The sequence below is a fragment of the Leptonychotes weddellii genome, chromosome 14 (assembly GCF_054177405.1).
Source record: "Leptonychotes weddellii isolate Sample4059 chromosome 14, ASM5417740v2, whole genome shotgun sequence".
Classification (NCBI taxonomy): Eukaryota; Metazoa; Chordata; class Mammalia; order Carnivora; family Phocidae; genus Leptonychotes; species Leptonychotes weddellii.
This window is the reverse complement of record NC_138382.1, coordinates 24125554-24153138: the sequence shown is the minus strand read 5'-3', so window position 1 is coordinate 24153138 and position 27585 is coordinate 24125554. Positions and strand designations below refer to the sequence as shown.

Sequence of the window (27585 nt, the reverse complement as noted above, 5' to 3'; positions counted from 1 at the left end):
AAATGAATTTCCTATATTTAACTGAATTTCCACTCCATTCAACTCATGTTCGGTGATGTCATTAGCTTAAGCTCGGGTTCCCTAGACCACTTGGCCAGTTCCACAACTATTATAATGATCCTAAGGGAAAAGGGAACGGGTTACCAGAGAGAATGCTTTTAGTTTTAAATAACATTTTATTCAGTGGAATAGAAAAGTACATAAATTTTGAATTAAAGATTTCCATTTCTAAAAGTTTTTTTCTTAAGTATACTGAAGATCTAGAACCAAAAAGATATCAAGTCCCCTTTCTTCCCAGCTTAGCAACAACCTTAATACATTCTTGACTCTGTCCCTGTTCTCAAAGTTCTTCAAAATATTTTTAGAGGGCAGAAAAAAATCACATTACACGAAGTAAACAGGCTTTCCAAGAAGCATGTTGTATCAGACTATCATATATGTGTCTGTTTAGGTGGTCCTTCTTAAATGTCACCTCTAATCCAGTATCTACATGACAGTGGCCAGAAAGAACATTTCAGTTCAAGAACTTCCAAAATCCCACAATGACTAAGCCCCAGTAGGAAAATGTAGCTTTTATAACGATCAGGCACTTCATTTTAGAACTAGAATAATAACGGGGAGAAAAGAAATTACTGACAATTATTGGAATACTCTTTTATAACTTCAAATACATTTTCAGTTCTCCAGAAAACATTGCCACTTGATAAAAACGGGAAGGCAGTCCTTACTTTTGTAAGAGATTTCAAGGTAGAAAGATGGTGACTGCTTTCCAGATTTGAAGTTTATTTTTTTAATAAACATTACTTTTGGTCAGGCTTAGATTTACTTTTTTTTAATTAACATATAATGTCTTATTTGTTTCAGTTAGGTTTACTCTTAAGTGCAAAGATAATACACAGATTTCCCATTTACCCCATACGCACTGTTATTAACATCTTATATTAGTGTATTTGTCACAACTGATAAACCAGTATTGATACATTATTAAAGTCTGTATTTATTCAGATTTCCTTGGTTCTCCCTAATGTCCTTTTTCTGCTCCAGGATACTACATTCCTTTTAATCATCATGTCTCCTTAGGCTTCTCTTGACTGTGACCATTTCTTAATACTTTCTTTGCTTATGTCGACCCTGAGAGGTTTTTTTTTTTAAGATTTTATTTATGTGAGAGAGAGCACATGAGCAAGGGGAGGGGCAGAGAGAGAAGCAGACTCCCCACTGAGCAGAGAGCCCGACGTGGTGCTCAATCCGAGGACTCTGGGATCACTACCTGAGCCGAAGGCAGAGGGCTTAACCCTCTGAGCCACCCAGGCGCCCCAACATTGAGAGTTTTGAGGAGTACTGGTCAGGTATGTTGCTGAATGTCCCTCAACTGGGATTTATCTGATGTTTTTCTCTTGGTTAGACTGGGGTTATGGGTTTGGGGGAGGACAATCACAAAGATGTCATTTCATCACATCATACCAAGGATACACACTATATCAACATGACTCCTCACTTTGATGTTAACCTTGATCTCCTCACTGAGGTCATGTTTGTCAGGTTTCTACAATGTAAAGTTACTCTTATTTCTTAGCCCATACTTAATAAGGAGCAGAGTTATGTTCCACCTCCTTGAGGATGGAGTATCTACATAACTTGGACAACTTCTGTACCTTAGATATGTCTATTCTCTATTTGTTTATTTATTCAAGTATTTCTTTATATTAATGTGAACTCATGAATACTTATTTTATACTTTAGGTCATCATCCAAAACTATTTTATATTGTTGCTCAGCTTTGGTCATTAGGAATTCTTTCCAATGGCTCCTTGGACCTTGGGCATATACCCTCAATTGTGGGCTACTATTGCTGCTGTTTGAGCACTTCCTTATTTTCTGGCACTACAAGATGCTCCAGGCTCATCTTGTATTATTTCCTACAGTCTTAGCCGTTCCTCCAAGAAGCCCTGGTTTCATTATTGGAGAGTGGTATTAGAAACCAAGACCCAGGCACTGTGCTTCTAGACCCTCCCAGATGGCAAGCAAGGAAATTTACGTGTGCGTGCTAATCCTTGGAAAACACCTATTTATAATTATTTCTATAATGCAACCATCTGCATCCATCTTAAACTAAACATTAAACATGAGTTTATAGTGATGTCTCCAGTTCTAATCTATTACACCACAGAGATCATTCTAGCCTATTCCTCTTGCTCATCTGTAACCTCCCACTTCAACAGTGAGAAACCTGGCTCCCAGATTTACTTAATTTACTTAATTGCTCAATTCTAGTATACACATATAGTGGTACCAGAATTGTTAACTGGTACGCGCATAGGAAATAACTTTATCAACTACAGCACAGTATTTAGGCACAGCTCTTTTTGCCTTTAGTCTTACAAACTCCACTCATTTCCAAAGTGACTTAGGTCAGCACCTTTGCCCCCAAGCCCCTTCAGTGAGGTTGCTTCATACATTTTTAATATAATTTGATTGTTTTGTCACAATTTGCATTCCATCCTGGGATCCTTTGATCTCTTATTTATATATTATCAAACCAAATAATTTAAGTTTTATTTTCAACATGGGGTAGGGTGAGGGTGACAAGGGGAGAAGACACTGACAGAACTCAAAAGGGAAGGTACCAATTTAGAGATTTTCTTAAGTTTCTGTCTAATAACTGCTTAAAAATAGAAATTCACTGAAAGCTAATATATTTTTTAAATGTACTGAAATCTTTGCATACAATAAGGGACATGGTAAAGATCAAAAGTAAGAAATGTAGCTCCCTTTCACAACTGAAATATAGATTTTTTTCAAGGCGCTATCAGTAACTTTATTCAATTCTCCTAGTTGTAAAATGAGAATAAAACATTTTGTATCTGGGACTAAGAATGTAGGTATGCTGATAGTATTCTGCCACTCAAGGATAAAATTTTAGTTTCAGTAAATGTAGACTCTATGCCTTGGAGAAAACAAGCTCTACCCAATTATAATTTTCACACAATTGTAAAATTTTATATATTTTCACACAATTATATTCATAAAGCTTTGTAACCCTGATGATTATTATCTGCTCTTATCACTAAGGAATATTTTCTGTCTAGCAACCTGGGATCCTTAGGCATTTTAAAGTCCTTAAAGTATCCAAACAGTTACCAATATATACCTAGATTTATTTGTAAGCATGTGGAAGAGTTGGTGGCCATTCATGGAAGATTATCTTGATTGTAATAAAATTACCCCCAAAAAAGACAAAAGGGAGAGAAAACATCTTTTGAGGATTTCTTCTGTAAAACAAAATTTATTATTCTTGTAACGCTGCATATGTGCCATTTATTTACTAACATATAATCACGAACTCCCAAGGATACAGTTTAAACTCCTGCTATAATCATGCATTTTATTGAATTATCAGAAAAGGAGACATCACGAGTAAATCTGCCAAGTCAATCTTTGCAGGAAAAAGATGTGCCCTAGCACCTCTTCGGTTTCTTTATGGAAATCAGTATTTATCCGTAACTCATTCCTATTCAACACCTGACATGTAATAATGTAATTCACAAGTCTAATCTCTTTCTGGGTAGTGAGCACTGAGAAGAAAGCCATGTTTGAAGCCATTAATGAGTATTTCTTCCAACTACTGTCAATAGATTCTTCTTCCCCATTATTCTAATTCAGAAATGAAATATCTGGGAGTGTTAAAAACTATGATTTCCTAAATTAAGTATTCAGAAGCCATATTTAATTAAATCTTATTGAAAACCCTACCCTTAATAATTTCAAAAAACTTTAAAGATACAATAAGAACACCTGTTTCTTTCCCTCATGGTCTCACAAGAATATCCAATAAGTTATTCTATATATAAATCAGTATGCTTTTGTACTGGTGTAGGTTTGCACCAACCCTGCAATTTCTCAACTCCAACAGAAATAAGACAAGAAATGAACTCATTCTCAGTGGGGCAGGAGACCAGGGCAGAGAAGTAAGACTGGAGGTAAGGAAAAGGATAATTAGAGCTCAAAGTCGAAGTGATGCTTAAAATAAAAAAAAAATCTAAAAGGTTTTTGGGGGTGGGTTGGGGAAGAGATCTAAGCAATTTCCCGAGACCACCGCTTCTGTCAAGGGAGTCATGCTATAAAAGAAGGAGCTCAAAACAAGTTCATTGAGATCAGCATTCCTCCAGCCAAACTGCAATAATTACTGTATTGATCTGCAGTACATTAGCACAAACAGGTAAAATAATGAGGAATCAATGAAGTTTGATTTTAAAATTCTCAAATTCTAAGAACCCTGAACAACTGTTGGAAGAAGGGCAAGAAGAAAAGCACAAACGGCTTGCCTGAACACCTCAATGCCTCATCAATCCCTTCTCTCTACACTAAAAACCGGGAGTCTCCTGGGGTCAAATGGGAAGAACCGCAGCCAGAGGAGCAAGTGTGCAGTCTTGGCAGGGCTGTGTCACGCGCCTCGGAAAGAGACCTTTCCAGTGTTTGGGGGTTTGCACTCTATGACAAGTGACAGAGTCCAGAGAGGCACAGCTGCCAAAAGACAGGTTCAGTAAGAAAGTCACAAAGCAGAGCTGGCTTTATTTGGAAGCCCTTGGCCAGGCTTCAGACTGACCCAACTTGGTGGCAGTTTATTCCCTCGGGGGGAATATGAAGGAACTTTGAGACAGTATTTGCTCAGAGACACATATCACTCCCATCTACAGCACTGAGGTCGCCAGCAGAGATCCCAACGGAGAGCTAGGCTCGGGATTTAATCATTAGGCTTGCCTTTCAATCTCCTAACTCCGAAATACAGGGGCTGAATAAAGTAATCTTTTTATCATGACTTAAGGAAATAATCCTATTAAGAGTGGAGCATGCCTGGGAATTCACCTGCTTCACTGTGGGCCTAGGGATTTGAGGCTAGATGGGTAATGCCACAGAATAGAGAGGAGCATCCTTGCCAAGACCGTCCCCTGTGGAAGAGCATCCGTGCAAAGGCTCATCTCCCAGTGTGTGAGATTAACGGGCAGGGGGCTGTGGAGCGCCCAGATAACCTACCTGCCGCTCTGGTCTGAGGTCCATGTAACGGATCGCCCCTGGGGTTTGGTGCTGTACCATATCCTTATGGCGTGAGGAAAGTCAGTAGCTGTCTGAGCCCCTGTCTTCCTGATCTGTAAGCTCCAAGTGTCAGTGTCAAACAGGAGCTCCCCACAGCCAGGAGCCTGGCTGCAGCCAGCATAATAGTCTAACTGCTCCCGCCAACGCCCTGCAGGCAGAGTGACAAGTTCATGTACAATCTGATTCCTGAGCTCCTCAGAAACAACTGTGAGCTTGGGAGACCTTGTAAATTTGTCAATACCTGGCACAGCAGCAACATCCACCTCCTCTACCTTCAACACGGATAAATCACAGCAGTCCAACACTAGCAAAAAATCCTCACTCCCATGATTCCCTGTGTCACAGCGGTACTTTGAGCTAGAAATCCCAGAAGCCTGTTCCGGGTTGTCATGGTTACCATCTTTACCAGAAGTATCTTTTTCACCTTTACCACAGATTGCAAAATCATTATATCCTGTTTTAGATGAGAAGGTTCTTGTATCTGTCACAGGACTCTGGCAGGGTGCAGGCATCCTAAAACTGCAGGCTTCGTTTGACTCTGATCGGCAGGTGTCCTTGGTGGAACCACTCTGTTTCTCGAATCTGTCCCCAGGCTCAAAGAAAAGCACTATGGTGCCCTCAATGATTTGACTTTCGAAATCCACATCTAAATCCAGTACATAGTGCTTCACGAGTATGTGGCTGGTGTTGGCCATGAGAGGCAGGTCATCCCGGGAAGGGTCCAGCTTTATGTCCATGGTGTCGATTGTTGTTCGAGAGCTTTGTTACAATCTCAGAAGGGGCTTCCTATCTGCCTTAATCTTCCGGAATCATAAATGGCTGCTTACCAAAAAAACACCTGGTGTCACAAATTGTGGTTCCACAACTTTCAGTCCCCTGGCAAAGAAGAAAAACACAATTAGACAAAATTCCAAACAAGACCCTAAGTGTTCCTACAACCACTGCTTCAGCAAACTGACTACCTCCTTAAATAATCCCCCAATGTGGCAGAAGCTCAGGGCTAGAAAGCAGACTAATCTTTCTGACTGACATCAAAGAAAGCTGCATTATGGGTTTCTAAAAATATTTCAATTACCAATGGAATGAAAGGGGCCTCCACAAAGCCCGAAGAATCGTGCTCTTAACTAGAACAGTCCTTGTTTGGGGAAAGAGCAATTGTTATGCAAAAGCATAACTGAGTATCACTGTGCCTCTTGTTTTAAAAGATATTAAATGCATCATTTCTAATTTTGTGCATCAAAGATAAGTGACTGTTTCTCTACTGTGATTCTAAGTAACAAATGTGAATGAAGGCTAAATGGCCTCATACGTTTTATTCTTTGAGAGTAATAATTTAATACATAAAATGTAACTCCAGGGATTAATGTACTTTTCACATTAGGACTGCTCTCATATCAGCACTTCCAGTAAATTACAGGAAAATGAGCCAATTTACCAGGAGTGCATTCTAAGTATTCCTTTGAGATTGCTCATGGAGATATGTCAAATTTATAGTTAAATACTCAAGGTATATCATTACATCTTAATAGCTGAAAACCCATTAACATTCTGGATAATAGCCTTCTTGTGGCAAAAAAAAGGTCTTCTCATTTGGAAAAAAAAAAAGTATGCAAATATCTATAAAAGGAAAAGAGAAATTAAAATGTAGAAACAGATGTTGTAATAAAATGCCCAAGTTCTTCATAAAAGTTCTGAATCAAAATGTATTCTTATTTTATAATAGCAATCCACCTAGAAGAAAAATTATTTGAAATTATTTCAGTCCCTGTTGTGTACCTGATTTCTTTCAGCGTATGCTGTTCTTTATTTTTTATTCTTTTACCAAAAATGAAAAAGGGGGGGGAATAACAACTCTGACAGAGTAGATATATTTAAAATAATTTTTGTATTTCTAAATATCAGGAGGTATTCTTCTATCAACTACAAAACAATATCACCAGCTTTTCAAGTAAAACTGAGCCCTCTCTTTTCATTCTGTTTAACTCCTCCTCACCTCCCCTCAGATTTTATGTGCCTGTCTACTAGACTCTTAATTCTGTTCCTTCTAGAATCTCATTCCAGAAATCAAACCCACTGAATTTTCACTTTCTACATCTCCACAGCCTTACTTCCTCAGGAAAATCTTACCCACCCTAAGGGGGAAAAAATCTGATTTCATGCTACTTTCCCAGTCACAGAGACCATACACCCTTTGCATATTTGTCCTCTAGCCAAAGGGCCTGCTCAACACTCTGCTCCCTAAAGATGACCTGACACCAGGCCTCCATGCTCTTTGGACTAAGCCATGTGCCATACCTGGAGTGCACCCACAGCCACCTGCCAAATTCTGTTCTTTCTCCACACTCAGTTCAAATGCAATCATCTCCTGAAATCCTTCCTTACTCCCTATTCTCTCACCCTTCACCAAACTGCATGTGGGAATATACAATCTGATTTTTTAAAAGTAATAGGAATTGAGAGAAATGAGGGATGCAAAGAATATTTTGAGATTACTTTATAAAGAAGCTGGCACTCCCCTTGGTTCTAGAAGAATCAGTGGGCAAAAGGAAGAAGGCAGAGTATTTCCTTTTCTGCATGAAAGCAACTAAACTTGTCGTGTAAGGAATAACAACCTTCAATAAAGCCACTGGGTATATCTATGTAATGAAAAACAACGGATGTTAAAACGTCATCCTGTTGGTGTTTGGCGCTGCTAATATGCAGTCTTTTGTTGATTGGGCTCTTTAAAAAACCTTACTTAATATTTTTTTTAAAACCTGAGTACATACACACACACACAAGAAGAAAATCTGAATCAGCCGAGACAAGGGTTAACTTAGTGGCTGTGTACACCATGTCTGAAGAACTGTCTAGCTTGTGTAACAATATAAATATAACCATTCATTGTCTAACCCTAATAGATCCTTTCATTTATTTGTGAAATTTAATATAATTTAAGACTCAAACATATACTACAGAGCAGTTTTCACCACTGCTTTGTGACTGGTGGCAGATAACAAGGCAGCCTTTGAGCCCCATCCACAACCAAGCCTGTTAATATCACCTTGTCACCCTAACTGGCAACAGTTTGCTCTTCCGTGGATTCTTGAGTACACTCCCCATAGTTGCAGTTCTAACTCTTTTCCTCTTTTAACTTTCTAGTTCCATGCCTGCTGACTCATTCTCAGTTGATTATTTGGCCTCCTACTTTACTGAGATGATTCTGAATCTGAAACTCCATCATGGCTCAAGTATCTGTAGTTCTTCACAACTACTGCCTTCTCCTTTCTGATTCAAAGGAGACAATATCCCCTCTCACCAAAGCTAATTCCTTTCCCCTTGAATCCTAGCTTTTGGGGTCTGAAAGGGCCAAATGAATGGCACTCTTCTTGCCCATCCAAATTCTGAACATACCAAAAAGTAAGATGAGGATATGGCAGAGGGATACCAAAATATCACCATTATTACTGATGAAGGTTAAACTGGACAATATGACTTAGTGTGGGAACCAAAGGTACCTGAAAATTGAATCCCCATATTCAATAGATTTACCCACAAGGTCACAGGAAACACTAGATCAGGTCAAAGCTCCCAGAGGAGAGGGTACCCTCCCCAGGCAAGAATTAAGGCCTGGGGAAGTAAGGAGAAAAGCTCTCCAAGTTGAGGATTGCTGCCCAAAAGCAAAAGGGAAGAGCTGAAAGGAGCAAAACATGCTCAATTTCGTCTTCTCACTCCACCTCCCTTAAGGTAGAAGAACTAAAGTGATCAGCAATGTTACAGTAATTAAGCTCCCCTCACAAGACAGGAAACATCAGAAAGAAGAAAGAGCTCCCCCCCACACACCCCGAACACTATCTCCTTCCACTAATTTGGAATCTTGTTGCATTTAACAAAAAAATGTTTCCCTTGCCAACATTTTCTTCCTCTCAATGTTTCCATCCTGTTCCTAATGTTTCAAACACCCCCCAGGGCTACCATCTTCAAAAACAAACACTGCAATACATCCATCTATCAAAGCATTATGTTGATACCTTAAACTAATACAATGTTATATGTCAATTATATCTCAATTAAACCAGGAAAAAAACAAACAAACCAAACATTTAACCCTGTTGCCCATGTTAGCTAAGTCTTTACTTCTTTGCATTTTGGAGCTGACAAATTCCTTAGGGCTCACTTAGTCGAACTCTCCAGTTTTACAAATGATGACACTGAGGCCCAGAGAGGTAAAGCAATTCGGTCACTCATTTCTGATATTTTCTCCTTGCTGATTCTTTCCTTTGGAATTCTCATCTTCCAGCTCTTGTGGCCATTTCCTTCATACTGTCCAAGTCATAAATCAAATGTCACCTCATAAGACTGTCTTCTATATTCTCATTCTACCTTGTCTACCATCTTCAAGTTGTGTGGACTAGACTCAATTCATATTCTAATAGCTTTGGGGGTAAAAGGAGAAGTTTGGGGCCAGCCCCAGAAGATTCAGATCATGGTCATCTCTGTCTGGTTTCCAACCTAAGTTATGTATAATGTGTGAGTCTGTTAGAACTCGTTGCTTATTACACCTATTTCCTCCTTGCCTTGGCTTCTTAGATGACCTGAATCTCCTTTCCCTGCAAGTATACAACTCTCACTGACGTCAATCAGGGTCACATCCCATGTTTAGGGAAGAACTGAACTAACTGTGGTTGCAAATGCTTGTATGTGGCCACCTTGTAAGGCCTCTCTCAGCAAATAGTAACCATATTTCTAAGCAGTCTGTTGACTTCAGCACTTCTTGCCATTATTGTGCTCCAATTTAAAATGCCAGCCTGTCTCACTGAAGCATTTTTCCATTCTGTCATAAGCCATAACATATAAAATCCCCCCTTTATCAAACCCAATGGTTAGTTTCCAGTGGCTAACCACTGCTGCCTCTAAAATAAGTGTACTACGTGCTATGTATTTTAAATGCTTAAATGATTGTCTCAGCAACACCATTAAAGGCTTCAAAAGAATTAATGTACAGCAATATTTTTCTTGAGAAAGGCGGGAGGAGGGGGGAGGAAGGGAGGATCAAATACTAAACAGAGTTATGGCACGGGGAAGAAACTGCCTTGCCACTTTCAGTCACCCAAACAGAAATGCACACATCTACAAATGTGTAAAATAGCCTCTGTAGAGCCATTCCAGATCCCTCTAAAGAGAGTAATTTCATTTTCCTTTCCAGCTACAAGGCCATGTGTATCATTCTCATGACCCTCAACTTACCCTGCTCCATTTTGCAGCTACCTCTACCTTCCAATGGTCTATAAGCAACTAGGGATTCCTGATTCATCTCTGTGTGCATGACCACGTTGAGTAGAATGCCCTACACATAGTAGGTTCTCAGTAAATATCTGTGGAATTGACATCTGAGGGCATTTATAATTTCTCGTTATCCACAGAATAGGGGTTCTGGCTTACATAGGTTTAGTAGAAGGTTACGCTTAACCAACATCTTCCTCCAAATAGCTCTCAATTTTTTTTTTTTTTAAGATTTTATTTTTTTGACAGAGAGAGAGAGACAGCGTAGAGGGAACACAAGCAGGGGGAGCGGGAGAAGGAGAAGCAGGCTTCCCACTGAGCAGGGAGCCCAATGCGGGACTCGATCCCAGGACCCTGGGATCATGACCTGAGCTAAAGACAGATGCTTAACGACTGAGCCTTCACCTGTCCCTCTAGGCCATATCTCTTTTCCTATAAGCAACTCAAAAGAAAGGGAGAAATTGCAAAAATGCTTACTATATAGTACTGAGCACACTATGAGTAGTTACAAAATATTTAATTCTACAGGCTACTTGTTCAGAGGAGGACAGCTTTCTGCTACTCCAAGTGTGTTCATTCTGTAGGATACAGTGATTGCTCTTAATGACAGCTATTTTATATACCGAAAAGTATATTGTTTCTGAGCATAGCTCCTCAGACATTCAAATGCATATAAGCATAGGAACATAGCTTATTACTATGAAATTTGATAAAATAATTTCAGAATTAGAAGGACTCTTAGAAGTACAAATGTATTATTTTGTATTTAGAAGTGTCACACTGACATATTATTCTGTAACTTATTTCTTTCATGCAATGGTTTTGAAATACAACCATACAGATGCACATAAATCTAGCTCGTTTCCTTTAACTGCTGCTTAGTGTCCCTATATGAATATTCTACAATTTGTCTATACATTGCTCTGCTAGTATTTAAATTCTTTTAAATTTTTCATTATTATAAACCATGCTGCAATGAACATCCTTATATATGTCTCCTGGTGCACATGTGCAAGTGTTTCCTGGATAAAACACCTAGAAATTCCATTTGGCCTGAGACTGGTATTGTCACACCTGCTTTCTTTTGGTTTGTTTTTTCCTGATGTATCTTTTCTATCCCTTTATTTTTATTGTTAACTGCTCTGAGTTGTTTTGCCTTTTGCCTTGGATATCTTTTTAAGGCAACATTTGGCTGCATTTAAAAAATATAATTATCGGGATGCCTGGGTGGCTCAGTTGTTAAGCGTCTGCCTTCGGCTCAGGTCATGATCCCAGGGTCCTGGGATCGAGTCCCACATCAGGCTCCTTGGTTGGCAGGGAGCCTGCTTCTCCCTCTACCTGCCACTCCCCCTGCTTGTGCTCTCTCTCTCTGACAAAAAAATAAATAAAATCTTTAAAATATATATATAATCATTTTTAATAACTGAAGTAAATTTATTTACATTTATCATGATTACTGTTATAACAGCACTGATCTCTCAGCCAATTATTTTGTGTTTTCCATCTCCTATGATTTTCTTTGCTACTCAGCTTTTACTTTTTCTACTTTTTGTTGCATTTTTTCCGAGTTTTTTCCCTCTACTGCTTCATCAGTTACACAATCTATTTACTTTCTTTAACATGCTTACTTCAGGTCAATCTCTAGTAGTCTTTTGAATAATACAAAGACCCTAGGAAGTTTTATCATCAGTTTCTCCTTTTCCCCATTCTCTATCAGCTTCCAGATTATTGTTGCCAGTGTCTCAGTATCACATTGTTTTTAACAACCCTCACCCAACTTAGAAAAACTGAAGTCAATAGTTATTTGTATTTGTTTACCAGCTTTCTTTCTCATGACTGATTCACAGTCCATTCCTTCTGTCAGGGTTCAATTTTGCTCTAGTTAACTACTGCCACCTGACAAATTAACCCAAAACTTTGTGGCTTCAAACAGCAACCATTTGATTATACTTCGTGAGTCAGGAATTTGGGTAACACTCAGCTGGGCCATCTTATGAATACGACTATAGCACTCAGTGGTACTCAGCCAGACGATGGGCTTATCTGGGGGTTCTGATGACCAGAGTAGCTACACAAAGCCTCTTTAATATGGAGGTCTCAGAATAGTTGGGACATTTTATATGGCAACTGGTGGCCCCCAAAGCAAGTGTCCCAAAGGACTTCTGACCTAGCCTCAAAAGTCAACTACATTCTATTGGTTTCAAAAGAGTGGTACAGCTAGCTAGTCCAGATTTAAGGACAGGGAACTCAACTTCACATCTTAATGGGGGAGTCACTGGATCGTACTGGAGAGTAGCCTGTGAGATGGTAGATACTGTTATAGTCATTTAGGGAAAATACAATTTCCTTTTTACTTAAGTAGTTATTTCACTTAGGCTGATAGTTATTTTCACTTAGCACCTTGAACACATTACTATATTCCAACATCTCTTTTTTCGGATTAAGAAGTTTGGTATCAATCTTCATTTCTTGATATTTATGTTTTTCCACCTGGTAGCTTTTATATTTTTTTTTATTATCTTTGATGTTCTATTGTTTCAATCAATGTATCCAAATATGGATTTATTTTTATTTGGCTTGCTCAAGATTCAGTGTGCTCCTTCAGCCTGAGGAATTCTTTCCATGTATAACCCTGAGGAGACAGCAAATCTTCTTGGCTCTCTACTGAAACAGTGTGATGGAATTTTCTTTCTCCAGTCACCCCTTCACGGCTTCTAGCTTTACACAGATAACTCAGTTTCAGTTCTCCACATGTACTAGGTCTATAGTCAAGTACCTCTTCCTTGATAGGTATCAGGGTCCCGACCCCTTCCCGCCCCCCTGCCCCCCTACAGCTATTAAGCCTATTCTCATTCCTCTGTCAAAACCTCTCAGGTTAGGCTCCTGTTCATCATCCTGACTTTATAATCCCCCCCCATTTTGGTCAACGAGGATAACTCCTTCTTGGTTGTGAATTTGCATGTGTATGTGTGTGTGTGTGTGTGCGTGTGTGTGTGTGTGTGTTCATAGGTGTGTGTATGTTGTTGTATTTTACAAAGCATTTCTAAATACTTGAAGTGGGAAGGGGGATTTTCTTAAAATTCAGTTAATCATACTGACCAGAAGCCCACGAAGCCTGCTTTACCAATTAAATGGTCCACACCCACAAGTCCCCTGGCTTAAAAAGTTTTCATGCAGGGCATGCTTTGCTGCATAACTTTATAGACACCATAGCTACAGATTCCCTTTCATCATCACAAAAGCCTAGAGAGATGCTTAAAGACTGAGAGGGGGTGCCTGGATGGCTCAGTCAGTTAAGCGTCTGCCTTCGGCTCAGGTCATGCATGATCCTGGGGCCCCAGGATCAAGTCTGGCATTGGGCTCCCTGCTCAGCGGGGAGTCTGCTTCTCCCTCTACCCCGCCCCCTGCTCATGATCTAATAAAATAAATAAAATCTTCAAAAAAAAAATGAGAGGATAAGAATATGTGCAAAGAAAGAAGCCAAGATGCAGAGAAAGCTGGACCATATTACTCATTCATTCAATATGGAATCCTCTTCTATTCTCTTTACTCTCTCTCTCCCAACCATGTCCTTGAGGAAATCTTTCCTGACCTCACTGATTAAGTCAATTTCCCAATTATTAGATCTCATAGCACTGAGTACTTCTTCACAGTTCAACAGTTTTAGTTTTACATTTTTTGTTTGATCATTTAATATTCTTCTTCCTCTTAAATGAAGGAAAATACCACTTCTGGTAATAGCAGAGTAGCTTTTATCAGACCAATCCTCCTACTGGCAGCACTGATAAACTCTAGACAACAAAAAATCTGAAGGCAGGTGAGAGTGAGCAAAAAGCTGACAAAAGCTATAGGGAGCTGACACTTAGGAGAAGGGAATGGCACTGAGTTTCCTTGTCATAGTTTTTCACCTGAGGGCATGTCCTAGTTGGCCATATGCAGCTAAAATTCAGACTGAAACTTGCAATCTTACTGGCTAAAAAATCAGAGAACAGAGTTCAGGAGTGACTCAGCACCTGGATGGTAAAGAAGGAAAACTTCAGAAAAGGTATGAGCCCCATATTCTGCATATATACTGCCCAATTTTCTAACGAACCCCTGAACCATCCATGTTAGGGGCAGACCAAATAGTCTAAGTATGGCTCAATGTACTGAACTAACCTCTGCTTTCCTCTGCCCACTGCGGGGAAACCAAATATGGAAGTTTGAGTTCACCTGAGTTAATTGTCTGCTAATACAAGAAAGACATTAAAACTCTTCAGAGGAACATAAATCCAGTTTCTATTAAAGTAGCAATCACAATGTCCAAGATAAAATAAAAAATTATTAGATATAAAAAGAAATAAGAAAATATGACCCATACTTAAAGAAAAAGCAATCAATGGAAACTGACTTGAGTGGACCCAAATATTAGAATTAGTATAAACAAAGAATTTAATGTAGTATTATATTAGTATTATAATTAAGGACATAAATGCTATAATGAATGAACTAAGGAAAACTCAGCAGAGAAATAGAAATTGCTAAAAAAAAAAAAGGAAATTCTAAGAACTGAAAACTACTATATCTGAAATTAAAAATTCACTGAAGTTTAATAGCAACCTAGAGATTACAGAAGAAAGAGTAAATGATCTTGAAAATATTTATATAGCAATTATACAATCTGAAGAACACAAAGAAAAAATGTGAATCAATGAACAGAACCGCAGGTACCTATGGGACAAAGGTTCAACACATATAGAATTTAAGTCCAAGAAGGACAGATGAATAAGAATGCTGCAGCAAAAAATATGCTTAAAAACAGTGAGCAGTGAGAACAACCAGCACCCAGATTATGGTTCCTAAATACCATTTTCCAATGAAAGGAACCAGGCCTCCTTGGAGAAGGGGCTGATTCTAGGATTGCGGCAGGAAAAATGCAGGATCATATAGACGCTCTGGGCTCATCTTCTACTCAAAGGTTTGAGCGATTACTAATCTATCTGCCCAAAAAGGGAGAAAGTTAAAAAAAAAAAAAAAAAAGTGTGGTGTGGGGATTGGGCATCTCAAAAAAACAAAAGAACTAACTGCAGGAGCTTCCAATGGCCAAAGGTAGAACAATCTGAACAGGAAAATGATGATGGTATTAGATTAGAACCCAAAGAATAAAATAAATAACCTATAACTCTATTCTGATAAAAACAAATGATTGATAAATGGGGAGGGAGGGTACACCTCCCTTAAAGAAGGATTCCAAAGAATAGAAGTAGATATGACCTCTTCCAGAAGGCAGGGGTAGGGCTTAATTTCCTTCCTTTTGAGTATGAGCTGCACTTAGTAACTTGCTTTCAAAGAATAGAGAATGGGAAAGAAAAAATACTAAGTTTAGAGTAGTGAAATCTGGCAGACAAAAACTTAACCACATTATCAAGGTTAGTATCACCAGTGATAAATCATGTTGGTATCATTGTCCCCTGATAGGATTCAATTGATGAGAAGGGCATCTTACCTCTGTAGTATTCTTCCCCAAATCCATAACCTCAGTCTAAGCTTTAGAAAACATCTGACAAACACACATTGAAGGACATTCTAAAAAATATTTGGCCAGTACTCTTCAAAAATGTCAAGGCAATGAAAAGCAAGTAAAATCTGAAAAACTATAATAGATTGAAGGAGACTTGGGGGTATTATAAAATGTATGTGGCATCCTAGACAGGATCCTAAAACAGGAAAAAAAAAAAAAAGGACACTAGTGGAAAATCTGTTCTTAGCAGCATTGTGCCAATTTACTTCTGTAATTTAACAAATATACCATAGTTATGTAACATGTTATCAGGGGAAGCTGTGTCATACGCATATGGGAACTCTATACTATCTTTGCAAATCTTTTGGTAAATCTAAAAGTATTACAAAAGAAATCATTTATTTTTAGAATAGTTAAGATTTTCCAAATTTGGTGAGAGATATAAATCTAAAGATTCAAGAATCTGAGAACAAACCCAAGCAAGATAAACACAAAGGAAACCACACCTAGGTACGACATAGTCAAACTGCTAAAAACCAAAAATAAGGAAAAAATCTTGAAAGTAGCCAGTACAAAATGATATTACATGCAGGAGGAAAAAGATACAAATGACAACTGGTCTCTCATCAGAATAACACTTAATTTCTCATCAGAAATAATGGAGGCCCATGGGACGCCTGGGTGGCTCTGTCGGTTAAGCGTCTGCCTTCGGCTCAGGTCATGATCTCAGGGTCTTGGGATCGAGTCCCACATCGGGCTCCCTGCTCACCAGGGAGTCTGTTTCTCCCTCTCCCTCTGTCTCTTCCCCCTGCTCATGCTCTCTCTCTCAAATAAATAAATAAAATCTTTAAAAAAAAAAAAAAAAAAAGAAATAATGGAGGCCCAGAAAATAATGGAATGGTATCTTTTAAGTGTTAAATGAATTTGGGGGAGCACACTTGCCTCACATATATTAGTCCTAAAATACTATTTATTTTATAATAATTTGCTATGAAGTCCTTATTTTTGTACTTAGCAAAACAGCAGCCTATTTCTGCTTAGGTTACCCAAATTTCTGAATAAGTGGGGCCTGAACTAATTTCCACTTTATTCAAAATTGGTATTTCCTCTTATTTATTTTTAAATTTTTAATTCTATTTCAAAACAAATACATACTCTATTAACACTCTCCAAAATGACTGGCTCTTTCCCTCCTTAATAGAAATTCTCATGAATTGTGGACACATTGACATAGCATGGAGCAGGTTTTCTACTCAAAGGTTTGAGCGATTACGAAACTGTCTGGCCCCTCAGAACTTTTCTTTCAGCTCCTCATTTTCATATCTCACCAATTTGATTGAAATGGTTCATCAGTGCCTGAAACAGGTAATAAACAAAGTCGAAGTTATTTTTAAACAGCAGAAACAAGCCAATCAGATAAAATCACCTTTATCTCTGCTATAGTTTTGATCTCGGAGGTTAGGATATGCCAATATGCCTTCAGTCACTTTATTTGGTTTCTAGCATTTTAACTTTTGTTCATTTCTTTTTATTTTTGTTCTACTTTGAGTAAAAAAGCAGTGTTAAAACAATATTAAACTATGTTTTAAATGAACAAGTACCAGGATATTCAGAGTTTAAATTCCCTCTGGAACCCTAATTCTAACAGCCTATACCCCCCTGTATAAATATATGCTACAACAGGGTCTTTCATTGCAAAACTCACACCTGCGAGGCAATGTCATTTATCACTGAGTAAATAATGCAAGGTAACATACTGAAAAGGGGATTTTGCTTTAGTCCCTTAACTATAAATAAAAATATGTAGCACTTTGCAGGATTACCACATGTAGTATGATATTAACTTAAATATTAATCTTTAAGCCAAACTGTAAATAAGATAAACTGTGGCCTCTGGTCTCAAGTTTTTTTGTTTGTTTTTTTGTTTTTTAAAGATTTTATTTATTTATCTGAGACAGAGAGAATGAGAGAGACAGAGAGCACATGAGAGGGGGGAGGGTCAGAGGGAGAAGCAGGCTCCCTGCCGAGCAGGAAGCCCGATGCGGGACTCGATCCCGGGACTCCAGGATCATGACCTGAGCCGAAGGCAGTCGCTTAACCAACTGAGCCACCCAGGCGCCCATCTGGTCTCAAGTTTTAAATAGCCTCTCTTTTCTTCAAATTTACTGCTTTCATGAAGCATAGAAGGGTGACTGCATATAATTTGTGATCATGTAATGAAAGAACTATTGTGATATGTATATGTGGGGGAAAAAAAACACAACAACTGGAGTTAATGTTGTTGTGGGAATTATAGAACGTGCTTGCGATGAAGATCAGCGCAATGAAGCCAAGTCAGAACCAGAGTCAAAGGCCTTTTCCCGGATAAAGAAAGCAAATCACTGTCAGCTGTGGTTTGATTTATATATTATAACCAGTCAAGGGTGGGGGGCAGAGGTCTAAAATGTGAAAACTGAAAACAAAACTGATTTTACTCACATCAGTATATGACTAGCCTGAATTATGCTTGAACATGATGTGATATGATGGAATTCAGCCTCCCTGATGGCAGCCTGTGTTGATTTTGGCTCTTCTGATCCTATCTCAGCATCCAGATGCCATTCCTCTTTGGTGCCTAATGTGTTTATGCTCACATTATCAGCAGGCATTGGGTTGCAAAGATCAGACTGGATGTGATTTCACTATTTTCGAAGAGAAAAGAATTTATCCCTCTGATTGCTACTTGCTTGCAAAGTAGAGCTTGTTTCAGTTTTCTAAAGAGTGCCACTTAAGGGCGCCTAGGTGGCTCAGTCAGTTAAGCGGCTGCCTTCAGCTCAGGTCATGATCCCAGGGTCCTGGGATCGAGCCCCACATCGGGCTCCTTGCTCGGCAGGGAGCCTGCTTCTCCCTCTCCCTCTGCCTGCCGCTCTGCCTGCTTGTGGGGCTCGCTCTCTCACTCTCTCTCTCTCTCTGTCAAATAAGTAAGTAAAATCTTTAAAAAAAAAAAAAAGTGTCACTTAAACTAAATTACAGCAGAGTAATGGCAAAAGGATTCCTGGGAGAACACATTACAGTTATAGAAAACAGGAAATTTCACTTTTCTACCCCTTTCTCAAGAAGTCATACTTGCCCCATGGCGGCTGACCAGCGAAGGCACTGGAAAGGTTATGTATCTGTTGAACTACAGGTCTGATTCCTCCTTAGATGTGTCTTTATCAACACTGTTCTGCTTCCTGGCACTATCAACAATTAAAGGTTTCATAAACTAGAAAACAACTTATCTGTGTCAAAACCGTTAGATGTGTCAATCGAATACAACAAAGAACTCATCAATCCTAACACAGCCTGCTGTGGGTACACCTCTCCAGAAGCTGACTTTGTCCTCACGGAATCCCTTTATCCTTCCCTCTTACCTCTTTGCCATCTTGTTTAAGGCACAAGACCTACTAACAACTCTCCATTATCCAGAGGCAAATAACTTGATTTGTTAGTTTTATGGAAAACTAAAAACCAGTGAAAACATCTGTTAGAGATACTTTATCTAGAAGAAGAAATAACTGATACTTATTGAGTGCTTACTTACGTATCTGAAACTCTCCTAATCCCCAGCAATGTTTTTTATTCTTACTATTCCCTTTGCTAGATGAGGAAATGATGTTCAGAGAAGCTAAGTGTACAAGATTACCAAGATTTTTTTTAAAGATTTTATTTATTTGAGAGAGAGAGAGAATGTGTGCGTGAGCAGCGGGAGGGGCAGAGGGAGAGGGGAAGGGAGAAACAGACTCCCGGCTGAGCAGGGAACCCTATGCGGGGCTCGATCCCAGGACCCCAAGATCAGGACCTGAGCCGAAGGCAGATGCTTAAACGACTGAGCCACCCAGGTGCCCCTCAAGACTACCAAGATTTGAACTCAAGTAGTTGGACTTAAGAGTGTTCTTAACTGCTATCTCATGGCCTCTACCACATGGCAATGCTACAGAGTAACAAGACATGCTACCTTATATCAATGTCACGTGGAACACCAGAGGCCCATCACAGACAACAGCAAAGGTGTGGGGGAAACTGAGGGCTGGGACAGGACTGTGGAGGGCGAATAATCTGGTCAGGGAAGGGAGGAGTGGGCACAGACCATAGACCCTGTATCTCTGCCCAGCTCTTATCCCATTCTAATACTTAAAAGAAGAGAGAACTCCATGAAAATGAGAAATTAGTTAACAGATGATTTTGACAGGTAGGAGTTTTGAGATACATCTCAAATTTTACAAGGTTTAGAGTAACTAAAACATCACACTTGTATTCTTTGCATACTTTTAATAAATAATGATTCTGTTTCTAAATATTAGATATGTTTAATTAAATAATTTTATCTTAAGTCCATTTCTTTATCACAATTTTATTCTTCTTCTGACCATGATTGGGGATTATATGACTCCCCCCATTACTCTGTCACTTAGTACTCATATTTACTGAGTGTTGATTAGAGTAAGAAGCTGAATTTCCTAGGCTGGACGCCATTTCACTGATGCCCTCACTAGGGCTGCTGAGTCCCTGCTCACTCAACTCAGACCACATCATTGCTCCACCCCCGTGATGCCCCACCGTTCATTTGCGAATTCCCATCCATTTCCCCTTCTAACCACCCTCCATCTGCTACCTGGCAGCAGTTACCTGGGTCACGGCACCATTCCTCTTCGGCAGCACCCATTCCCAACCCCAGGTTCACTCCACACCTTTGCTCTCCACTCCTGCCCCTGCCATGGACCACTGCCACCTCTCCCTCCTTCCCACATCTATGCCTCCACTTCTCAGCTGACGGGAGCCTTTAAAGCTACTCAGATTCTCCTGTAGCAAAAACAAACAAACAAACAAACAAAAAACCAAAACTCTAGTAACAGCAAAATGTGCTTTCCTGTCCTTGGCCCAACAGCTACCATTCTAGCTTTTGCCATTGTTTTGCTATCAAACTTTTCCAGCCAACAGTTCATACCCTCTTCTATTTTATGATCACACATTCTTACAATTGAAATCTGGTATCTGACCACACCACTTCACTAAAAGTTTATTTTTAAACATTTACAGTGACTTCCTTCTTGCCAAATCTAGCTTGACCTCAGTTCTTCTTTTCCTTGACTCTCTGTGGCATCTGTCATTACTAATCTCCCATCACCTCTGATGATTTCTGGGAGACTGTACAGTCTACACCACCTCTTACATATCTGCCCCCAGACAATGGACGTCCCCCAAAGCCTAATCTGGGGCCCTCTTCTCATTCTGGAGTCTGTCTTGTGCTCACATGTCCAGTACTCGACTAATCTCCTTATGGAAAGGGCTCAGCCCCTGACCTCCAGCAGTCCCTGTCACCTGTCTCCAAGGCAATGCGTCTCAAACTCTCTGTGGTGAAGGGCTAGTTATTTTTTCCCGTTACAGGTCAACACTTTTGTAAAACATAATCAAAACAAATCACAAAAAGAAGAAAAGTAAAAAAACATACAAAATACAAGCCCAATTATTTTATTATCGGATTTAACGTAAGCACAATAAGAATAAACCATAACAAGGGAAAAATAATTAGTATAATAGTTTATAAATGATTACTCTCTATTTTTGTACTTATCTCCTTGTGGACTAACCACAGTGTGTGGTAACACTGGCTGGCAGATTCGTCCTCAGGGAGCACGGCTCTGGAGGCCTGCAGGGCATCTGACTGACCCCCTATCACTCACTAACACACACCCGCTTCCCGATTTCTGTCTGTTAGGGCAGCATCACCGTCCACTAGGTCTAAAAGTTCTGTCTCATCTTGACTCCTCCCACCTCTGTAACTCTACCCAATCAATTATGAACCTTTAAATTCTATTCCTTCAAATTCTTTCTTTTATCCAGTTCTTCTCCACATTGCCTGCAAAACCCGGATCCAGAAACCAAGACCACGTAGTTGAACTACGATACAACAACCTTCTAAATGAGTCTCCCTGGGTGATGAGCAGTCATTAGTGCTATTAACAAACATTTCCAGTTCTTCTTCCCAGGTCCCTAACCCTCAAACATGGAAGGATGGCAATTTCTGGAAGCCTGTGATTGCTTAATATTTAACTGCTACTACACGACCTTCCAGAGTGCTCTCTCCTCTCTCTTAAGGCAAACAAATATGAGATGGTGGCTAGGTGGCTACTCTATCAGCCTGAACACCTCTGAATGATTATAAGTAGAGCACCCAGTTGAGCTGTGACAGACAGGCAGCATAAGCAGGAAACATACATTTACTTTTTTAAAGCCACAAAGGTTTTAGAGCTGTTTGTTACTATGCTAACTTAACCTATCCTGTCTGAAACACTCTGTACCAAGCCTCTCCTCTCTCCAAAACCATACTTAACAAGACTTATTCCTGGAAGCACAAATTTAATGTCATGTCTCTGCTAAAAACAAAACACTTCGAATGAATTTCTATTGTTTAAAGAAAAATGCACACTCCTTAGCATTCAAAACTCTTACTATTTTTTCAGTCTCATCCTACCAAACCAACCTTCCATTTCCTGACTTTGTCAGGCTCACTTCCAGCCACTTACTAACCCAGGCCCCCAAAAAGGAACACTTCCCCTCTCTCTTCTAAGGTAAAAATCAATTCTATCCACTCCACCAAACTTTTCTCCACAGTTCTAACAGCTAACACTGAATACTAAGTGCTGGGCTTTGTTCTAAGCACTTCTTACATATTAACTCATTTACTCCTCAAGTAACTCTATGAGATGAGGACTATTATTATTAAACTCATTTTGCAGATGAGGAAACTAAAACATAGGGATTAAAGAACTTGTTCAAAACCACACAGCAAATAAATGATGAAGCCAGATGAACCCAGTAGCCTGTCCTCTTACCACTGCCCTCTACTGCTTCTAGGACACTCCATCTCCCCTTCCACTGAACTTCCATTGCACTCTGTAGATCTTTCTGGTACATAATCTTGTGCTCTGCATGACAAGTCACTATTTGATATATGCAGGCTTTATCTACTAAGGTAGACTATAAACTCCTGGACTGCAGGGAGCCACTTTACCATTCTTTGTATCATTCAACAAGAAAATGCTGCTGAAAGAACCCTTTTGTGGTAAGTACAACTCCAGTGGATAGAATGTCTGTTAATCATGTTTATTTTCTGTATTTGATGATGCTTTGACATCTTGAAGCCTTGCTGATCCCAGACAGATAACCCCTACTGGGGCCAGCTAATATACAAACCAACCAATCCAGAGCTCACAGCCCCAACCACCTCCTTTAATCCTCAAACACCAAGCCAATATTCCCGCACCCCAATTCCTCCCAGGGCAATATACCAAAGACTAGGGACCACCCCTACAGTCCAGAGCCCTCCAAAATCACTCAAACTAGCCAGTCCTAAGTCTGCTTACTTTGGCCTGCCTTGTCATCCCCCAGAAACCACAATAAAGGCTCATGCCCATGCTTTCCCCTTGCTCCTTCTGCCTCCTGACCAACCCTGGTGCTTCCTTGCTGGTGTGCCCCCTCCTCTTGGGAACTGTAAATAATAAACTCTTCTTTGAGGGCAGTTTGTCTCCATGTCTGTCACCTGATTAAAACAAATCCTGGGTACATATTAAAATAGACTATCATCCTAGCAGGAGGTCCTTGGAAATACAAACTACCTTCTTGGTATCAGGGAGAATCGTTATGGCTCTTTCTTGATTTCATCAATCTCTACTGGTGTTGGAAAAGAAGGATTTTCAGGGGAATGGGGGAGATGAATCACAGATAGAATATGGTGAGCTTCGTGTTTAGCACAAGCAAGACAGAAGCCCCAGTTGTTAATTGTCTTTCAGTTACAATTTTAGCAGTTACTATCTTAGCACTGAATTGGTAACTGTCATTGTAAAAACTCCAAGTCTTTAAATGACTCTGCTTTTGTTAGCCTTTTTCTATTTTTTCCATAAGGATTCACAGTAAAATCCTGAATCCCAAAAGGGTCCGAAGATAACTACAGGGACAACAAGGAAAGGTGAAAGCTAAGGCAAGCGTAGCCAATCTGCAGCCAGTCTTGGGAAAAATAAAATCCCAGGAAAGGAGTGGGTGGAGGCAGTTCTGAGAGGAGAGAAAACCAGGATGAGCCCCGGAAATCAGCCACCAGGAAAAGAGCATGAAGATCCTACCTGGATTTGAGAAGCAGTGTTAGGAACAAAAACCAGGGGGTTTCCTAACACTCTCTCCTGGACAAAACTAGGCACTATGAATAAATGCTTAATAGACACTTGTTGAATGGATACCTCAATCATATAAAATTGAATATGGTTTTATGGCACTCATGAAGATTTAGATATAGTCCACTTTGTCATCCTAGTAACTTAAACTCTTTTTTCATGCCCTTTACTGTATCTCCCTTGAGACAAATATACTGCTTTTCTCCTATAGCATAAGGCGGTACAATTTTTCAAAGTGCTCTGATACTCCAGTATTTCCATGGAGTATCTGCACATTCAGCCATGAGCTTCTGAAAAAAATGCCAGAGAAAATCCCATTCCACAAACACTCCACGTTTCAGGGGTTCTGGGGAACAAAGTGTGGAAGAGATCTAGACTATGGCTGGCCAGGAAAATGCCATTCACCCAAAACTTCCCTAGAATGTGCTGGTCCCAAGCAAGCATCATGAATCTAGAATGCCTTGGAGAGAATAGGGAGACCAGAGTCTTTCCCCTTCAGAGATTCACTCAATTCAGAACTCCTCTGGACTATTCAGAAATCTTTGAGGAAGCACTGGACCTTTATACACTAGTATGAACAACAATTAGCAACTGCATCTAACATCTATTGGGTGCTTGCTATGAAACAGGCAAGGCATATTAACTACATTTCATTTACTTCTCACTACCCAGTGAGGGAGGTCTATATCATCTCCATTTTACAGATGAGTAAGTTAAAGCCTAGAGAGGTTAAGATACTTCCCTAAGTTCACCGTTATTAGATGGCAGAACTGAAATTTAGATTCATATGGTCTGGCTTGACCCTAGCTACTGCCTCAAGTACAGTCCAAGTCTAGACCAAAAATGCCCATTTAAAGCACAGCAAAGTGCATTATATTCTAAACCCATAAGTTGAATGAGACCAGCAACACTGAAAAAGCTCAAGAACTATCCCTGTATCCCCATACAAGCATGGACATCCACTATCACCAGAGGCTTCCCCACCACTCTTAAACAACACCATATTCTGCTGCTATTATTTTACAGGTCCTTTCATTTTAAGGAGTGACAAAATCCTCCACATACACCAAATGGAAAGTAAATTTAAATCCTGATCTAATAAAACTTAATAAAATTGCATTATACTAAACAACACTACATGTTTGTATTCTATTTGTTTAAGATAAAATCATGTATTCATATAATAATGTAACATTCCATAAATCCTTGAATAGGCAAGATAGTGTCCAGAAATCATTCTTACCCTCAGACACTGGACAAGATAATCCTGGAACTGGAAGATGGTGGAAAGGTATATAAGGATGGAAAATTAGAACACAAACTCATGTTTTACGCCGCCTCAGCTGGCAGGGGTACCAGCTTTGTTGACACATGCTTCTTTCACGCAAACTCCCCCCCGCCCCCCGACCCCCAGAACAAGACAAGCTCTGAGCAGCTGGGAGAGCCGTCATGACACACTGCCTGAGTCTTCTCTTCCAACCTCAGTTCTTTCATCTGATTCTCACATGACAAAGTTTCTAGAACCTTCATATCTCAGTTCACACTCAAATTCACTCACTGTCCTCACTGCAGAATTTGAGTAAAATGGTTGAAATCAGGTATGACTTCAGCAGATGCAAAAGGTACGGCTATTACTCCATGAAGTGCTTTGCATACCACAGGCCCTAGATAAATAACTATTGAACACTTCTGTGGATATAAATCAGTCAATACAGCCTTTAAAAATAAAAAGAACCAGCTTAATATTTAATATTTAAAGATGAGGGTTTAATCAGACCACCCAGGAATTTGTGCTGGGATAAAAGTTAACAAAACTTTTTGAACTCCATTAAGAGAATATAATTTATTATTGTCTATAAATATTCATATACTGGGAAACAGGATCTGGATTAATAGAGCTGGGTTACAGAGTTCAGTCGGGTAAAAATAAAGAAATCGGAAAAGAAAATATAGACAAAAATATCAGCTTTTTCAGTAAGATTTCCTCTTCTAGAATTGTTGAAAAACACTATTTTTAAATAGAAGTTATTTTGGAAACTCAGTTCTTAAAGAGGTATTATGAAAACAGTTTCTTTCTTAATGAATGTTCTGCTATGGAAAAAAAGTCACTGCTCCAGCTCATAGGAAAATATATTTTACTAGCGAAAAGAGATGACAGATACAGACTTCTTGAATCCATGATAACAAAGGACTCAAAATCCAGTTCCCACTCACTGCAGGAGTCTCCTCTACAATACACCTAGAGAGTCATCCAGTAACTGCTTTAAAGACCCCAGGTATTTTAAAGTATTGTTTAAGAAAAAAACAAACAGCAAAACAACCCCTATGCCCATCAAATGTTGAATGGACAAATAAAATGTGATATATCCACACACTGGAATATTACATGGTCATGAAAAGGAATGAAGTATGACATATACTATAATGTGGATGAACCTTGCAGACATCATGCTAAGTGAAAGGAAGACACAGAAGGCCACATATTATACCAGTATATCTATACAAAATGTCCACATTAGGCAAACCCACAGGGACAGAAGTGGTTGCCAGGGGCTGAGAAAAAGGTACAATGGCTCCTCTTGGAATGATGACAGCACCCAAAAATTAGACAGAGGGGGTGGCTGCAAAACTCTGTGAGTATACTAAAAACCACTGAGTTATAGTTTTAAAGGGTGTTTTATGGTATGTAAATTATATCTCAATAAAGCTATTTTTTTAAAAGATTTATTTATTTATTTATTTGAGAGAGAGAGACAGCAAGAAAGGGAACACAAGCAGGGGGAGTGGGAGAGGGAGAAGCAGGCTTCCCGCCAAGCAGGGAGCCCGATGCGGGGCTCGATCCCAGGACCCTGGGATCATGATCTGAGCCGAAGGCAGATGCTTAACGACTGAGCCACCCAGGCGCCCCAATAAAGCTATTTTTTAAGTAGGCTCTACACCCAACGTGGGGGCTTAAACTCACAACCCTGAGATTGAGTCGCATGCTCTACCCACTGAGCCAGTCCCGTGCCCCAAAGCTATTATTTTTAAAAGTGGCAAAAAAGAACAGCAAACCATTTACACAAAGTTTTACAGTGGTTTTTCTTACCTGTGTCCTACTGAAGATACAAAATCTCATATAACTTATAACAAAAGACTCAGTAAAAACATTAATGATATTAGCAAGGATTATTTTAAGCTTAGTATTTTAAAAGGGCTATTTAAAAGAGAAGCACAGGGGCGCCTGGGTGGCTCAGTCGTTAAGTGTTTGCCTTCGGCTCAGGTCATGATCCCAGGGTCCTGGGATCAGGCCCCGCATTGGGCTCCTCACTCTGCGGGAAGCCTGCTTCTCCCTCTCCCACTCCCCCTGCTTGTGTTCCCTCTCTCGCTGTGTCTCTCTCTGTCAAATAAATAAATAAAATCTTAAAAAAATAATAAAAAAAATAGAAGCACATTGATTTGAATAGGAATTTTTAGTTGAAGAACTATGCTATGCCAAGTACACATCTCCCAACATGGCATGGCATTTCAACCTTAGAATTTATTTTGTGTATTTTTTTTTTA

The 27585-nt window shown here is 39.5% G+C and overlaps 1 protein-coding gene across 14 annotated transcripts in view; it reads right to left on the bottom strand.

Moving 5' to 3' along the window:
• AOPEP (aminopeptidase O (putative)) overlaps positions 1–27585 on the bottom strand; it is a 335871-nt gene that overhangs the window by 295421 nt on the left and 12865 nt on the right. For all 14 annotated transcript variants that reach the window (XR_014139966.1, XR_014139965.1, XR_014139968.1 and 11 more), the window contains exon 2: positions 5035–5970. Coding sequence is in view for 8 of the 14 variants with exons in the window: in XM_081802940.1 (XP_081659066.1) it covers positions 5035–5831 (797 nt within the window). In the remaining 6 variants the exon portion in view is untranslated. The remainder of the gene's footprint in view (positions 1–5034; positions 5971–27585) is intronic.